At 39.8% G+C, this 18,567-nt stretch overlaps 1 protein-coding gene across 2 annotated transcripts; it reads left to right on the plus strand.

The window, feature by feature from the left end:
- The first annotated feature begins 383 nt into the window (after positions 1-383).
- LOC142376435 (microtubule-associated serine/threonine-protein kinase 3-like) lies at positions 384-14,680 on the plus strand. 2 transcript variants are annotated; one of them, XM_075459950.1, is made up of 21 exons: positions 384-481; positions 749-958; positions 1,536-1,637; positions 2,599-2,731; positions 3,372-3,457; positions 3,655-3,740; positions 4,037-4,245; positions 4,443-4,581; positions 4,820-4,952; positions 5,067-5,232; positions 5,891-5,992; positions 6,913-7,035; positions 7,410-7,522; positions 7,651-7,832; positions 8,377-8,498; positions 8,586-8,774; positions 9,805-10,028; positions 10,457-10,579; positions 10,798-10,934; positions 11,164-11,345; positions 11,479-14,680. In XM_075459950.1, the coding sequence occupies exons 1-21, from the start codon at positions 446-448 to the stop codon at positions 12,336-12,338; spliced, it is 3,657 nt and encodes a 1,218-aa protein (XP_075316065.1). In that variant the 5' UTR covers positions 384-445; the 3' UTR covers positions 12,339-14,680. The 2 variants fall into 2 exon arrangements, with proteins under 2 accessions (XP_075316065.1, XP_075316066.1); XM_075459951.1 differs by having other exon boundaries at positions 11,167-11,345.
- The last annotated feature ends 3,887 nt before the right edge of the window (positions 14,681-18,567 follow it).

Genomic DNA, 18,567 nt, shown 5'->3' on the forward strand with positions numbered 1-18,567 from the left:
TGCAACTGTTGTGGTTATCCAGAAATAGTAAAGTTCATGCCACATATTGATATTGTAATTTGAAGTATGCACCATACTCAAGAGGAGAACCCAGGCTCACTATATTTAACTTTTGTGCTGACAGTGCATTGATAATTGATTTGTAATGTGTGTGGACGCTTGTAACCGAAGTGTTGTGCATACAGCTGACGTGTCTGATGTGATGGTGATTCCATTTACTTTCCAACATGCTGTCCAAATCCTTTTTTTAAATCTGAATATATAACCACTTGTCCATCCTCCCTTTGTTCAGTTAACTAATGGGTTCCACAGTTATAGGCAGTTTAAATCTTGCATTGTTAAATAATATGAATATATTTTATGATCTGGTTCTAAGTTTTTCTCCTTTGCTTGATTCTCATCCAGCCCTGGACGGACATGTGGAACATTTGACAATGAGATTGTGATGATGAATCATGTCTACAAAGAACGCTTTCCTAAGGTGACGTGACATTTTCTTGAGCCTCAAGCTCAGCATCAAAATCTCATGTTTCAGTCTGATTGGGCATGACTTGAGCTACATATGTGAAAACAATGTAGATGTACTGTGTGTGTATAAATGAGCCTTTTGTGGGCAGGAGACTTGTAACACTACTGGTAAAGTCCAAACTTTTTCACTAAGCCACCACTGGGATTGATAGAAATTATTAGTAAAATGTAGCCATCACAGTTTTAAATGAAGTCTTCTATTTCCATTTTGGTTTCACAGGCGACAGCCCAGATGGAGGGTCGGCTGCTTGACATAATTTCGGAGTATTCTCCAGACACCACTCTGCCCCTGGCTGATGGTGTGCTGGGGTTTATTCAGCACCAGCTGGTGGAGCTCGCCAGAGACTGTCTGGACAAGTCCCAGAACGGCCTGGTCACCTCCAGGTACTTTGTGGAGCTACAGGAAAAACTGGAGAAGCTGCTACATGAGGTGGGTATTTCTCATCCTCCAGAAATGGATTTCTTGTATTCATCCAATCATATCAATGCTGTCCAAGAGTACACCACAGATGTACATTTTCTACACCTCACATTTCCACTCAAATCATACTTGTGTAATTATTTTTTCTTCTTTGTACATGTAATTTTTTTCAGCTTTAAAAAAAATAAAATAAAATAATTCAGAATATGGTCCCCTCTGTAACATCTATATTTGAATTAATGAAGTAGTTACTATGCCCGCTGGTGGGGCTGAATTCTAGCTGCTGACTAACATGAACTGTTGACTGATAACAGCCTTTCACCACCTCTGCAATACAGTCTTTAATCCTGCTGTTTAACTATGACAGTTTAATGTTGGTTTAAGTTTTCATTCAAGATGTTAAACTACCGGCTATGATGTCATCGATCATAAACATTTCATGTAAAAAGATGCAAAAGTATGGTAAAAGTAAGAGCCAGGCAGCAGTGCAGGCTGCCCCAGTGTATGTGCTGTGCTACCTCAGAACTTGTGCACGTTGGATTATGGCGCAATCATAATCCATCATCCTCTGTCCTTTTTCGATCAGGCTTATGAGCGTTCTGAGAGCGAGGAGGTGGCCATCATCACCAAACTGGTCAAGAAGATTCTTATTATCATTTCCAGGCCTGCCAGGCTGTTGGAATGTTTGGTAAGACCCCCTGGTAGACTGACAGTAATAATAATAACACAAGTGATCTAACTCAATGTTTTTCTCACTATCTTAAGAGTCTTGAACAAAATGTCTCTTGCTAAAATGCATACCCAATAGGTGACTCGTTGACATTGATGATACGCTGTAGTAATGATAAGTTTCTATTGTAATAACAACCCAGTTGCCTTTTGGTTGCAGCCAAATGCAAGTTTTCCCCACTGCATAGGATGTTGTAATCATTTGTGGTCTTCTAATATTGGTAGTTGATGTATTGCTGATGCTCGAGTAGCAAAGCTCCCTACAATTAACACAGATATCAATCACATAGATATCAGATATCAATCACATAGGTCAAGGAATACTGAAAATGGATTTCCTATTCATTATTGCTACATACTGCACCTGTGCAACACACATGTGGTGCCCTCTTAAATTCTATCAGAGTAGTATCAGAGCATGGTCTTAACTGCTGCTCAGAAAGTCACTGTCTTAGTCCTGGAGTTTAGGATGATGCAGGCAAACTGCCTTGCTTTATTTGAACCCTTTCTGTAATTGCATGCTGGTGTGGGCAGTGACGGAAGTACATATTTATTTATTTTTCAGAAGTAAAGCCATACATACAACGACAAAGAAGTAAATGAAAATAACGCAGTGTAAATTAGCTTTAGTTTAGGAGTAACAACAAAGAACAGGACTCTGGAGCGCCATTGGTTCAATTAGCAGTACTATTGAAATCTGAACAGTTACTCTCCCCACTGTCACACATTTGTCTGTTTTAACTGCTTTGACATTGCTTCTTCATATCACTTTCTTACCTTTGTTTGACTTGTTTGTTTTTCTTTATTTCCTTTTAGTCTAAATGGCTGATTAATGGCTGCAACACTTTCCCCCCCAAAAACGAACTGGATACCAAGAATGCATTGACTCCTCAACGTGTCTGTCCATGTCTTTTAACCAGGAATTTGACCCAGAAGAGTTTTACCAGCGTTTGGAGGCAGCAGAGGGTCAAGCCAAGGTGGGCCAAGTCATAAAGACCGATATTCCCAGATACATTATCAGCCAGCTTGGCCTCACCAGGGATCCACTTGAAGGTACAAAGTTTAAAATGGTTCCATTTTTGTTCATTTTATGGTTTGCTGCTGTGTTTGCAGTTGGTGTGCACAATATAAACAACTTAACTGTTACTATTATGTTTAAAATTTGCTCTCACAGAAAGTTTCAATTACAGTGTTTTTCAGCCTGAACAGATTACAATGTAACATCAAATTTCCGCTGAGTAATTTGTATACTTGTCATTTCACTTATGTATAACCATCTGTTTTCTCAATTTAAAAAAAAAATGGCTTTAGTAGAAACAATGAATGAATGAATGAACAGTTTCAACACAGTAAGCCTAACTAACCCTAACCCACAGTTTTAACTCTTTTGATCATCTTTTTATTGTTTAAATGAAAAAAAGTTGCATCATGATGTGAGTGACAGTTAAAACTTTCAGTTTAACTCTTCTTTGATCAGGTTTATAGTGCCTAAATGTCTTGTGTTTGTATTGCATGTGACACTGAACAAATGCAGTAACATTTCATTGTATACTGAGAACTGCATTCCAAAGTGATCTCCAGCACATTAGAGCATAATTCAACTGAACTGGAAAACCTCATTCACTTCTCTTTATCAATACAAAAAAAAATGAACCAAGAGTTACCTACAATCCTCACTTTTTTGCTTCTACAGAGGTGGCCCATCTGGAGCAGACAAGTCCAAGTCAGAGAGCAGCCAGCAGAGAATCTGATGACTCTGGAGAAGCAACACCCATGCAGGTATACGCTCACATTAAGCAGTTGCTGATTAAACAGTGGATGTTGTGCTAAAGATATATTAAAAGTCATTGTACAAAACCAGAAACAGAAAATGTTTGAATGATCACATAGAACTTCTGCAGTTCACCCTGATGCAGTGATGCTGCAGATGCATTCCTTTTATTTCTTTCATTTCTTTTTTCATCTGCGTAATCCAGAGCCGAGCAGCTTGCACCCCTCCTCGCAGGAAACCACTGGAGAGTGACTTTGAGACTATAAAGCTCATCAGCAACGGTGCTTATGGGTGAGTGAGTTTGGGTTTGCCCTGACTCTTACTTTAACTTTGTGGACCTCAAAGTGGTCCGAAAACAAAATGTAGGATATGTTGTGTCAATATTTCTAGTTACACTAGTCTGCACAGTTTCATTAGAAGCAATTAATTATAGTTCATTAGTGAGTGATGGTCATGCTCCCTCATACTTTTCTCTGCAGGATCTCTTGATTATTTTTCTCTTCAACGATCTTATCTGCATCTTCTCTCTTCTGCCCATTTGCCCTGCAATCTTTGTTATTTCTTTTACGTCCTTTTCTACAATGCAGAGCTGTGCATCTGGTGCGCCACAAGGAAACACGTCAACGGTTTGCTATGAAGAAGATCAACCGGCAAAACCTGATTCTTAGGAACCAAATCCAGCAGGTTTTCGTAGAGCGGGACATCCTCACCTTCGCTGAAAACCCGTTTGTGGTTTCTATGTTCTGCTCCTTTGAGACCAGGAGGCACCTTTGCATGGTCATGGAGTATGTAGAAGGTAAATTTAAAAAAAAAAAAGGTCAATTTTGGTTTGGATTCTAGGTGCGTACATAACAAGTGGTTATGTCTGTCATTATGCATGCAAGACTCTGTTACATAAAGCATGCATTGATTAAACAATTTCACTTGGATTAATTACAACAATAAACAAAGACCTGACATAGTCTGTCATGACTAACCTACCTATGTTTTCAGGTGGGGATTGTGCTAATCTATTGAAGAACATTGGTTCTCTCCCTGTGGACATGGCCAGGATGTATTTTGCAGAGACTGTCTTGGCTTTAGAGTACCTTCACAACTACGGCATTGTACACAGAGACCTCAAACCTGACAAGTGAGCTCCCACACAGCTGTGCAAAGAGAATATTCCCAGACTAATTGCTGCTTTTGTGAATTACTTAATAGATTTAATGGTTTTTAGGTTTGCAATCCTTTTTAAGTTAAAGCAGAATGTTCCAAAACCTTCCACCTTAGATGTTAGTATTATAGTTTCTTTTTTTTTATCATAGTTCAAATTTCTTTGGGTTAGCATTTGATGCAACTTGAAATACTTCTGTTTCTTTCTTGTGTAGTTTGTTGATCACCTCTATGGGACACATTAAGTTGACAGACTTCGGACTGTCAAAGATGGGTCTAATGAACATGACAACCAATTTGTATGAAGGACATATTGAAAAAGACACCAGAGAATTCATTGACAAACAGGTTTGTATTTTATCTTGTTGTTTTATTTTCATCTCGAGTTTACGACTTGAATTAACAGCTACTTTTTCTCCGTTCGCCTCTTTTTTTTTTTTTTTTTTTTTTTTTTGAATGCAGGTCTATGGTACACCAGACTATATTGCTCCTGAGGTGATCTTGAGGCAGGGTTATGGGAAACCTGTGGATTGGTGGGCCATGGGCATAATCCTTTTTGAGTTCCTAGTGGGATGTGTGCCTTTCTCTGGAGACACACCAGAGGAGCTCTTTAGTCAAATTGTTAATGGTAATAAATGATTCAGTTTATTGATTTGTCATTACTGTCAATTTACATCGGTCTTCTTAAAGTAACAGTGTGTAACAATTATGGACATCTGACAGTCAAGTTGGAAATAGCAACCCCTTTCTGTGTGTATGTATCCCCTATCCTTTCACTATCAAGCAACAAACTGCATCTATAATTGGCAAGCTACATTACTTGTTGAGGTGAAAACAGCATCAGCATCATTTTGAGCATCATCACGATCCCTTTGCCTGTTTTGAATTTGCTTCGCCTCTTCATTTTTTTCACTTCTTTGAAGAAGTTTATTCATGAGCTTGTTCTTGTAAGTATGATCCCTCATTCCTAAAATAAGTATTCCCAAAACGGCATACACAGTCTCCAGTTCCTCCTCTTTATTCCATTCAATTGTTCCCTGAACAGTCCTCCTCCTTAATCTACATTTTATGGTGGTATTGTGGCTTACCTCCTGTTTAAAAGGACCTGCTGTGGAAAAATGTATATAAATGATTCTATCATTTTGGTTAGGAATGGTTACATATGGTTAGATCTTTATTGTTACACACTAACTTTAAGAAGTTTTGTTCTCTTTTTCTGTGTTATTTGTCATTGCTTAAAATGAATTTTGAGCCCCTAATTTGGTAACAGTCGTTTCTATATTCAGATGAGATCATCTGGCCGGAAGGGGAGGATGCTCTGCCACCTGATGCTGAGGATCTTATCTCCAGACTGCTGAGGCAGAACCCCCTGGAGCGTCTAGGAACAGGTTGGTTGCAGTTTGATTGGTGAGCAAAGGTCATAGTTTTGTGTACTCAAGCTTAATCAATGCTGTGCAATTATAATGGCCAAGAATAGGTAAAAAATATATATATTTTCTTCTTTCCTTTAAGGGAATGTTTTGATTGAAGTAGGGTAGTTATCAAGCAGGTAGAGATGGGACCAAGTCACACATGTGCAAGTCTCAAGTAAGTCTCAAGTCTTAGCTTTCAAGTCTCAAGTAAGTCCCAAGTAAATTTTTCTTAGTCAAGTCAAGTCAAGTCACCTTATTATTGCAATTTTACCTGCAGAATCTGATCTTAATAAAGTGAAAAGACAAGATATTAGTAACTGTCAGTAAACATCATTGGCCAATGTGTCCAACCTGTCCACCCCGTATCATATCAAGCTAACGTTAGCCAATTACCGACGAGGCTGACAGGATAATATTAGCTAATTTGACAAGCACTTACTGGTCAGAATGGATCTTCAAGTGACGAACAAAGTTTGAAGTCATCTGGCTGTCCGAGATGTTGACGCCGCATGTCTTGCACTGTGTTGTTCGTCTTTTGCCGTCATTACGAAAGCCGAAGACAACGACTCTCGGCCCCCCTCCCACTGACATGTTGATGCATATTCAATAAAAAAAAATTTCAAGTCATCGTGTCTCAAGTCAAGTTAAGTGCCGAGTCTTTAACTTCCAAGTCCGAGTCGAGTCTCGAGTCTTTTATTGTTTTTGTCAAGTCAAGTCACAAGTCATCAAAACGGCGACTCAAGTCGACTTGAGTCCAAGTCACAGTGACTTGAGTCCCCATCTCTGCAAGCAGGCATGTTGAATTGTTTTCCAAGAAAAACAGCAGTAATTGTACACCAGGCCTAAAAGGGACGGAAATATGAACCAAACTTAACTTTGACTTATTTCTTCTCTAGGTGGAGCCACAGAGGTGAAGATGCACATGTTTTTTGTGGGCCTAGACTGGAACGGCCTACTGAGACAGAAAGCTGAGTTCATACCTCAACTGGAGTCTGAAGAGGACACCAGTTACTTTGACAGTAAGTACATTACTTGACAGATAAAGGTCTTTCATGAGGTGATGTGAATGCATCTAAGTTTTGACAAAATTAGCTGAAACACACCTTTGGTGGAGTTTCATATTCCTTTTCATACTGTTGATTTGATAGGGGTATTGGATAACAGTTCTGCAATGCAATGCGATGCACCTTCTGCTAATTTCTACTGCTAACTGCCCATCCCTAAAGAGGCTTTTAGAATAAAATATAAAACATCAAAAATTCTGATTGTAAATAATCAAAACATTAGTAATGAGAACAGGATTACAAAATGTTGTTGTGATGGTGAATAATCCATTTCATCTGTTTTAATTTGAATAAGACTTATTCAGTTTTCATTGTTCTGTTTCCTGCAGCACGATCAGAGCGCTACAGTCATCTTGGTTCAGATGAAGATGACGAAACCAATGATGATGAATCATCTCTGGAGCTCCGACAGTTCTCCTCTGTAGCCCACCGCTTCAGCAAGGTAATTCTCGCTGTACTGTCTTATATATTATATATTTGTAATGTTGGCAACTTTGACTTTTTTAAAAAAACATTCATGTATGATGGAACGATAAACATGCCCAGTACCTTTTTCCTCTTAATCTCTAGGTGTACAGTAGTTCAGAACACCTGTCCACCTCCACGCCGTCCAACCAGAGCTTGTCATCAATCGAGCGAAGCCACAGCGAGGAAAAGGAAGAGCGATGGGAGGGGAGGGGATTCCCTTCACCTGCTGACGGACACAAACAATTGGCTGGTGGAAATAAGAGGGCAGAAGGACACAAGGGGAGGTGAGAGCCTGAAGCAAGAGTGTGATGTACTGAGATATTTCTGTTTTTATCCCACATTTATTTAAATATTTATCTTAAATAAGTCATTCTAAGTTTTATCAATTCAGTTTGGAGTTTGCAAATTTGTCAATTTGAGATTTATTAGTGTGTTCTAACTTCCTGAATGTCATACATGTCAGGCGGGGGCAGGGTGTGTTCCATTCACTGTGTGTCTAGATAAGCTCCAGGTCCCCCTGTATGACCCTAGATAAAGTTCATTACTAAACCACTGAAAAGTGACTTGGAAATGGCAACCCCTTTCTGTGTGTATGTATCCCCTATCCTTTCACTATCACGCAACAAACTGCATCTAGATTGGCAAGCTACATTACTTGTTGAGGTGAAAACAGCATAATTTTTTTAGCTACCATCTGAATTTTTATTATTTTAGCTGATTAACTTTAAAATAAATGAAGAATATGCATGTATAAGAACATTCTAATGTTTTTCTGCTGTTTTAGTATTATTATGTACATTGTTTTTTCATATTTCTTTTCTTCTGCAGTCTTCGGCCACGTGCTTCATCCAGTTCTTCGCAGTCAGAGCGCAGTACCAGCCCACTGGTTATGAACAGCACTCAGAGCCTCGACATCATGCCTCGATTTGCAATCTCAACTGAGGAGGAAGGTGAAGCTTTTAATGCAGGAACTACTTCCTACACTTATTTTGCATTGGTGAAACACTAGTGCTCACACTCTGCCCCGCTGATCACAGATGGAATGGTTTCCAACCTGCGTCGCATCCGTCTCCGGAGCAACAGCACAGGCACAAGGCCGTCCTTCCGGAGAGGGGCATCCCGACGGATCGCTCACCAGCTTGAGACCCCAGAAAAACCCAGAACCCCAGCCGGAAAAGTCCCCAAGTCTGCTTCAGTTTCTGGCCTTTCCCTTATCATTACCCCAGGTAAGAAGAAGGATGATCATCTGTACAAAGTGTGAACAGAACAACTATATCATAAATTGATTGGGTATCTTCGGAGTTGAATTAGGAGAATGACAAAAAAAAGGTTAAGAGAGAACGATTAAGTAAAACAGGTAATCCAATCCTCTGATTCCCATTTCCAATCATGGTTTTTAACATTGTTCAAAATTCTTTTAGAGGCATGGCTGCAATCTGTCTGCATTCTTGTGTTTACAGTGCCCTCTGCAGGCTGGAATTATGTCATCGAACCAACAAACCATGAATACTGACATTGAAGTTGAAATGAGATCAGTGTCTTTTATGAATTTTTCTTTTCTTTTCTTTGTTTTTTTTTAACTGGAAGTATCTTAATTAGTACTTCAGTGCATGAGAAAAAAGTAGCAGTTGGGAGTAAATTCTATACTTTGACACAAAGGGATTTTCTTTTTGATCTTTGACTCGTTTCCAGCTTGTACAAAATTATTCTGTGAGGATCCTGACGCGCATTGACAAAAGAGCCCACATTTCCCCTGTCTTAAAATCTCGTCACTGGCTCCCTGTATTTTACCGCAGAAACAATCAAATTTTGGTTTTGACACTCGGACTCTTGCATGGACAGGCCCCTCCCCACATCTGTGATCTGATCCAGCCGTATACTTCAGCTCGCAGCTTGAGATCCTCTGAGCAACATCTATTGATGGTCCCTCACACTCGTTTTCGGACCTGAGGAGACAGATCTTTCAAAGCTGTTGGACCAAGAATAAGGAATGAATTACCACTTTACTTGTGATCACTCGACTCTGTCGATGCTTTTAAAAACCAACTTAAGACTTTCTTTTTTTAAATAATCGTTCTAGCCCAACGGCCCCCGGGCTGCTAAGACTGATATTGACTGTATGTTGCTGTAATGTATCTTTAAATGTCCATATTGTACTTACTGATGCCCTTCCTGTGAAGCACTTTGTGACTGTTGTCTGAGAAAGGTGCTACATAAATAAATTTGACTTACTTACTTTGTGTTTTCCGAAACTAGATGATTCAGCCGCTCCTCCTTCAAGCCCCAAATCGTCTTTGTCTCTGTCGTCCAACCCCTCATCCAGAGACTCATCCCCCAGCCGGGATCTGTCCATCAATGTCAGCTGCCTCAGGCCTCCGGTGGTCATCCATAGCTCTGGGAGGAGGTTTGGTTTTGCACTGCGAGCTATCAGAGTTTACATGGGCAACAGCGACATCTATACTGTGCATCACATGGTCTGGGTATGTGTCCTCACCTCAGACGCATCTGGAGCTGTTATTCATGGATAAAACTAATCTGTATATTGAACAATTGTACAATAGATTTACATTTGGAGTCTTGAAGATTTAGTTCTAAGAATGACATAATATTACACTTAAGGTTTGCTATTTTTTAAGGTCCTAAAAGAAAACAGGGGTATGTACAATATCAGCAGACTCAGAGGTGGCTAAGACTACAAACTCTATGCCAAGGCAGCACTAACTAAAGTTAGTTTTTCCTAACTTTTAGGTTTACATCTAATGCTGTTCATAAGCACATCAGTCTTCACATGTGACTTTTGTTTCTCGGGTTAAAGAAATGAGTTGAAGTAGTTAATTTTCATCTTAGTGACAGTTTAGAGGTTGCCGGCTTGACTGATAACTTTGAATATGTTTTTCTTGGGGTTCAGTGTGTTGAGGACGGCAGTCCAGCTCACGAGTCAGGACTAAGGGCAGGTGACCTCATCACTCATGTTAACGGAGAGTCTGTTCAGGGACTCCTACACACTGAGGTGGTGGAACTCCTGCTTAAGGTATGTAAAGAAGTTGAAATTTAAGAGTCATTTTTCACATATTGCATCATTTGTTGATTGACACGATTATTGAAGAATGTAAAAACTCTAAATGTACAGATGAGATGTTGTTAAACAAATATATCAGCATTTCATTTCATGGCTATTTTCATAATAAGAGAGACTTCTTCCCTCATACTGTAGGTATGACATTATATTATTAATCTGCTTGTCCACAGAGTGGCAATAAAGTGGCTCTTCAAACTACTGCACTGGAGAACACTTCTATCAAGGTGGGCCCTGCCAGAAAGGCGAGCTACAAGGCCAAGATGGCTCGGCGCAGCAAGAAGAGCAAGAGGAAGGACGGTCAAGACAGGTGCATGAAAGGAGAATAAACTCCTGTCTAAAGCATTATTGTTTGACATTTCTTACTCTTGAGGTTTTGTCAGCGTCACGATAACTGGAATTACGTCCTTATAATATAAAGTTTTGCTTTTGTTGGACTATGTTTTACATCCGGGGCTTTATTTTTACTTCCTCGGGAGTTTTTCTTCTGAAGAAAAGTTAACTTATGCCACACTTTTTTTTTCTCTCTTCTTTTGCAGCAGGCGACGCTTCCTGAAGAAGTTGTCCAAGCACACAACTCCGCCACCCATGCAGAGCAGTCGCAGCTTCTCTTCAGGATTTCACCAGTCATCCAGTGACAGCCTATCTGGTTCCCCCACACAAAGTCTCTCTCCTGGGCCTTCCACACCTTGTCGCTCCCCTGCCCCTGACCACTCTGGAGGTGAGTGAGAATGCTTTGCACCTTTATATAGAGTCCTCGTAAAGCTGTGGTTGTCTTTTTTTCTTTTTTTTTTTGGGGAGGAAACACATTTCTGTTTAATCTAAAGGTATCTATATTTGTCCTTTTCTATCAGATTCCAGTTCCTCTCCTTGCTCTAGCTCCCCAAACTCACCTGTGCCCCAGGCTCGGCCCAGCTCCCTTCATGTCCTTGGCCGCTACACGAAAGCTGGTCGTTGCAAGTCCACCAGTAGTATTCCTCCTTCACCTCTGGCCTGTATCCCACCACCTCAACCTCTCTCTCCCCAGTGCTCTCCATCCTGCCTCCCAAGTCACCCTAAATCCCTACAGGGATTCCATGGCAAGACATTATCCCCTCCCACTATTGCCCGTCATTCTGTGCGTCCCCGCAGTGTAGAACCACCACGCTCACCGCTACTCAAGAGAGTTCAATCAGCAGAGAAGCTTACAGGTGACAAGACGGGGACGGGCAGTTACCACGGAGATAGGAAGGCTTACAGCACCCGCCGCCACACATTAGAGATGCCTCTGTCTGAAGGTGAGGGACTGGAGGATGAAGAAGGGGACACCACCACAGGTTTTGTCTGTGTTGGCGAGCACGGTCGCCAGGGGCTGTACGTTATAGGCCAGCAGGACACAGTTAGCGGAGGCAGCGATCACCACCGCGCTACCACCTCCCCACAACACCGGGGAGGTAACCATCATTCAAAGGACATGGTGGTAATGAGAAAGTTGGCTCTGTCAGATCGCAGGGACTCCTTCAAGAAACAGGAGGCTGTCCAGGAAGTAAACTTGGATTACTTGGAAGGGAGAGAGGCAACACTGAGCCCAAAGCCTCCTGTCACCCAGCCTAAGGCATTTAAGGTGTCCTGGACCAACTCGTCCCAGACAGAACCCAGTGTGAAGCAAGGGGAAAAAGGAGTCCAATGTACCGCACAGCAGAAAGCAAAGTCAAAGGACAAGGAAGGGGTTTAGAATTTCTCTTTAACAGGGATAGCAGGTCACCAAAGCGGGTCTTGCATGAGTTGACAAAACTGTGACTAAGCCCAAAATCATCACATGGAACTGCTTTTAGACAGAAGAACAAATTAGAGTCGATGTTTCTCAGTAATACATGCATCCTGCAACACTGGTAACAGAATACTGACTGTCAGACTATGTTTACTTCTGAACCTGTTTTTTCACTTGATTCTCAAATCACTGTGGCACCTGTAACTGATGTATTTTGTAAACATTTTTGTTTCAATGTAAGCAACTTATTTATGACTTTTTAGGCTCATCTGCTCTTTAGTTCTTTTTTTTTAAGTTTAGTTTTTAGTTTTTTTCCATTGTTGCTGCTGAAACTACCTGAGATGCATCAGTTGTTGCAGGCGAGAGGGAGGCCGGGCAACAGCTTTCCAGCGTGGTCTTTTAGTAAGTGCAGAAAATGAGTTTCCATATTAGTTATTATTACAACATGTTGATTTTTTTTTTTTTTCTCCTTTATGTCACACTGCGTGTAGAGCTGTGGGCAATTCTTGTGGGGTCTTTGAAAAGACCTTGCATTTACTCTTTGCACCATATGCACTATAGAATCTCAAAACATTTTATGCTGCCTGTTCGAGGAAATCTGTCATACAGATTGCGGTAGTTAACATTGGACACATTATTCCATTATCACACCTAGTATTTTGTATTTAGTTGGTATGTAACAATCTTTTAGATGACAAAATGATCACCATCACAGTAGTTGGAAGCCTGGCTGTGTTGCCAAAGCATAGTTAAGCAATAGCACCCATTTGAAAAGAGGTACTGTACTTGTACTTAATAAGCATCATGCATGCATGGGCTCTTCCACCACTTAATGTCTGTCCAGTAAACGTGTATCAGTGCTGAAACCCCTAGCAGTTATTTAGATCATAAACAGATCAACAAAGTGGTGGGAAGCTGTGTGGCTGACTTTGTTGTCTGTCCTCCAGTATCTTGTTGATTCCAGCTTTTGTGCAGCTCCTTACAGACAGTCACAATAAATGTGTAACAAAGTACATTTGTATTAGAAGATCTCTTTCTCCATTCGATTCAGAATTGTATCGTGGATGCAGCAAACAAACATGGCTCACTTGGCTGTTTTCTGTATGTGTATTATAAATGAATGTTTACATTTTAGTGCAGACCTGTATGTGGACTTCATAGTTTTCGTTAAATTATTAAGAAAAAAATGAGTGACCGGGAGTGTCAGAATTCAACCCAAAAGCCTGTGGATGAAGGAATGACAATAAAGGGCAACTTGTTTTGTACAATTGATATGGAAACTATCCTGTTGCAGTACTGCTAAACTAGTCTGTTGACAGATACTGTAGAATGGATGGTTGACCCTATAACAGCTGTGTTACAGTGGTGTTTTTTAGGTGGCCTTGTAAGGGTAGATGGATTCAGATGAAATGTATTTTAAGTGGCATCTTAATCTCTTGTTGCAGTTAACTTCATGTTTTACATCTCTGCATAATGTTTCATTACATGTTTCAAGTTTTTGGTCTTATTTGATAGGTATGCATTCATAAGTCTGATACATTAATTTGAGCTTTAAAATATATTTTTAATGACATATATGAATACTTGAGATTGTTTGGTTTTTTTCTCTTTTGGTCCAAATTCTTAAACTTTTTATTGCTTTAATTCAGGAACTGTTTGGGTTTGTGGAAAGAAGACATTCTTCTTGCAGATATTCAGGAAAAGATTTTATCCTCCCGTCTGCACAGTTTTTATTATTTCTATTTCTAATGTTTGTGTTTTTCAGCGTTAAGGGAGATTTAACTAAGGGATTTGCAAAAGAAGTTGAACGCACAACGGAACCTTTATTAAAGGTTTGAGATTGTGCAGATTCAGAAAAAAAATATCTCAGTTTTCTGGTGGAGAAGTGTTTGTGGAATTTATCATTAATATATCATTTTTAATGCAGTATGCATTCAAACAGGTTCGTACTGAAGGATTTTATGTTTACCCCCCCCCCCCCCCCCCCCCCTAACTAATAGCCATAGTATTTTATGTTGTTTCAGCATGTTGTACTTTTTTCAAATGTGGAGATCTTGGCAGTGGGTCGTCTCCCAACAAATGTATCATGTAGGTGTTTTGCTGCCGTCCTCCATATTTTCCAAATATGTGTTTGTGAACTTAATGTGTTGCTCCCAACTTGACTCCCCAAATGATCCAGCTGGCCTTTGTGAAATGCCTACTCAGTGGGTATCTAATGCAGACAGGTGTGATGTTATCAATTATTTCCTTGTCTTAAAAGTGTTTGAAATAAATGGATTACAAAGGACTGTGTCCACAACTAAAAATCATTTGTACCTGTCATTTGTCCCTCATGCAGCATTATTTTCCTTTCATAATCAGGGCTGTGTTTAAATGGCCCATGACTGTATACTAATGAGCACATGGCAGTGCTGCAGTAATGTTTACTGTATGTAGCAATAGCACAGGCCATAATGCAAACCAGAATATACTGATAAATTACACACTTTATCCACAACATTGCTTCTGTCTTTCTACAGTGAATATTGAGTAATCTCAAAGGTTGAAATAATATAATAAGTGAGTGAATGAGTTGAAAAAGAACTCAAGTTTTGAATAAAGTTAAATGTGGGCAATTAACATGATTGGAACACTATTCCCCCAATGCTCACTAAGGAATTTAGCTTGTGGTTCCAGAGCTTTGCTTTTGGTCAAATGCAACTTCTAGTACAGAGTTTATAAAAAAAAAAAGCAGGCATGTACAGTTAAAGCTTTCAAATCTCCACTATGAGACCAGGCCAGGAGTTGACCACGAAATAATCGTTCGGATTGTTCCGTTCGTTTTCGTCCCTTTCCGTGCTCCTCACATGAGTTCCCACGCACTATCCTTCCCTGCGCCGTGCTGAGCTGGAAAATGGCTGTGTAGGAGCAGGGAGTTATGAACGGGAAAAGAAGACGGAGCGAGAGAAAGACGGCGGAGTTCAAAGTAAATCAAAGGTTGGCCGGAAGATTTAATGCACATCACGAAAGCTATCGTCTGCAGATTGGGCTCTGCGCGGACTTTATCAACTACTCTTTAGTGTTAAGTCCCCGGAGCCAGAAGTGACAAGAGTCAGGAAATATCCTCGGGTGAGTTTTTCCAAGTTATTGCACATTTCCAGTACAGGAGGGTAGCAGCGGCCACTGTACTGGAAAATGGTGGAAGCGCCACGCTGTTGACTAATATGAGACTTTTAAAGTTCAATCTGTCAATTTAAATCTCTTTCTTTTTATTTTATTTTGGTCGCAAGTCTCTCCGATAAAAAAAAAATATATATATATATTTATTTATTCTCTTGGCATATGAGCTCGCGCTCGTCGACTGTTGACGTGTATCAAATGCTGAGTTTCTTAATTTAATGTTTGAAAGCTGCTTTAGAACTGCAAAATAAACTGGCTTTTCTGCCTCTTCTGTACTTTTGACATGCCTACAGAATGGGGTGAAAGGGAGTTTAAATGAAGCAGCTTGTAGTTTCCAGTTGTCCAGTGAAACATATTGTCCGTGTTCAGGGTTTGTTTTTATCATAATGCTACAATTGAAATTTTGCTTTGTTGCTGGGACAGAGCAAGCTGCCTTTTAATCACCACTAATAAGAACCATTTTCGAGTACTCTCTATGTATCACATTAGTGGTGAGTGGAACACTATGGTGACTGTAGATTAAATGCAGAGTGGAGGCCTATCATAGCCGAGGGCCTGACAAGATGTGTGTGCCTCGCATCGCTGGTTCCAGGATTTGGTGTAGGTCCAGGAGTAATTGGAAACTGAGCCACTTGTTTGAGACAAAGTCTTAAACTGTGTGGACACCTTCTCTCTGGCTAGTAATTACTGAATCCTGCCTAATGCAATTAAATGCCAGCCCTTCATCATATTTCTTTATCAGTGTGGAGCAAAATTTGTGGTAAGCACCCCCAAATGTCTCAAGTTGCACTTTAGGGTGAGCATGGTTGTTTTGTTTCAATGCTCCAAATGAAGGGCCTCTCAGAAGACTTGAAGTCTGTTGCCTAGTTTTAATAAAATGGTGATATCTGGTCAAAACTCACAACATCTAAGTCACAACTCTGCTTGAAAGGTTACCACAACATGTTATTTATATAAAAAAAAAAAGAAGTGGATTTTCCTCACCTACACCCTTCCACTGTAGGTACAAAGGTTTGAAATTTACAAGGTCTTTGGCTACGATTTAAATAACTAGTTGGTAATATGTCAGATGTACTGGCTGTTTCTTGCAGTCAACCCTGGTCATTAACATACTTGGCTAACGCAGAGTAAGTTATGAAAAGGTTTGAATGCAGTGAAGAAATTTGCATCTGTAAGGGGTAAACAGGGATGCTGGAGTGATACAATCATCTGGGGGAAATAATTCAGCTTTTTGGCTGAGCAAACATTAGGAATATGTTAATTTAGCTGCAAAAAATTCTCACGAAGTTTGAAGTATAAATGACTTAGTAGGCTTAGAAGAGAATAGAAAAAAACTGCATTGGTGTAGCAGCACAGAAATAGCCCGAGCACAGAAAAAAGTTTGTGGGAAAAAAAAAGAAAGAAGTATGCTGACAAAAATAAGTAAAAATGTGAAATAGATAAGCAATAATGAATTTAAGTATTGTATTGTGCATAAAATTTGTATCTGAATATACAAGAACAAGGTATAAGTATACAAAATACAAATAGCAAAACTGAAAAAAAAAAACTTTAGAACTGTGCAAAGAATAACCTAAAAATGAGACAGAGTTAGTACACAGTCGATGGTAAATTGCACATTGATATACAGAGAGAATGTGCAGCCGGGTGTAAAATAGTTTAACAGTTTTTTGTGTACGTGGTCTGTGGGGAGCAGTTCTGGTTGTATAACCCTACAGATTTTCCTTTTATGTTGCTATGATAGTGTTTAAATTAAAGAGCGTGGTCATATAGATTAAATGCATATTAACCTGTAAATCATTGAAATAAACTGCATTGTGTGTGTTGTTGCCAAATAGACTTTTCGGAACGGTGTAGTCTCAGTGCTAAATGTTGGAGCAGATGTTTATGTTTACCAAATTTAGCCTTTCAGTTTCATTAAGGAGCAAAAAAAATTTATGTGAACTTAAATCATGCAATGCATAAGCCATTGTTTCAGGCTAAAAAATAAGTCATCACAAGCTCTGGTGTTGTTGGCTTGTCCTCCAAGTCTGTGGCGCAGCAGATTTTCAGATCCATGCGGACATGTGGCCCGAGGCCAGAATGCATGCATGGCAGCTTTGTAATCAGTTTTCTCCCCAGCAGTTCTGTAAAGGGCCAACTGACACATAAACTTAGAAATGACTTTGTCTATGCAACTGTCAGAATTTTCCATTATACATTGTTATTGTATTGACTCAAATTGCAGCGTATCTGAGCCACCTCTTCATAGTGAGCTGTCAGCTGTATGACAGATTGAAAAGGGATTTTGATTACGTTATACTGTAGATTTCTGTTAATGTTCAAATACATATGTGGAGCAATGCAGATACATTTTCAAGCGTGATAAGTACAGTGTTTCTTTTACAAATGTACAGTTCTGGGTTAGGCCCATCTTGGTTAATCTCTGCGCTGTTTGAGAGCTCAGAAAAACGAGTGACTTGTGTAACTTCAGCTCAGTGTAAGAGTCTCTGCTGCATTTATTTGCCATTTACAGTTGGGTTTGCTCCTCTCCTTTGTTTGCCCTGTTTGTGAAGGAGTGCAGCAGGAGCAGCAACAAGTAAATATATAAAATGTTGCTGAAGTTGAGGACAACCTATTATGTTACTGCAAGTGGAATAAAGTTTTCCAACAAGCTTTGAGAAATAATAATAAAGTTGTACAGACGTCAGTCCAAAACAGTGGTGGGGATGGAAAGCTATAAGCTCTGCTGCTGACCAAATGTTTCCCCATTGTCATAAATCAAAGTGGGAAATGGGGAAAAAAACGTATTAGAAACTATGATAAAGTCGAAAAAAGTGTGACTCCCAAAGCATTTTTATCTTTCTCACAACATTGCCCACATACAACATGGGGTGTATCATAGGTTCCATTCTGTAACTTCATCAATGCTTAGTTTTCATTTCAAACATTTGAATAAAGTGAAAACTGTTTGAACAAACCTGTTCATATACAACCAGAGTGCTGATTGGTCTTTAAGTTTTGTCACATTAATTTAGCTGACAAATCCTTTTAA

The sequence above is a fragment of the Odontesthes bonariensis genome, unplaced genomic scaffold (genome assembly GCF_027942865.1).
Source record: "Odontesthes bonariensis isolate fOdoBon6 unplaced genomic scaffold, fOdoBon6.hap1 scaffold_304, whole genome shotgun sequence".
Classification (NCBI taxonomy): domain Eukaryota; kingdom Metazoa; phylum Chordata; class Actinopteri; order Atheriniformes; family Atherinopsidae; genus Odontesthes; species Odontesthes bonariensis.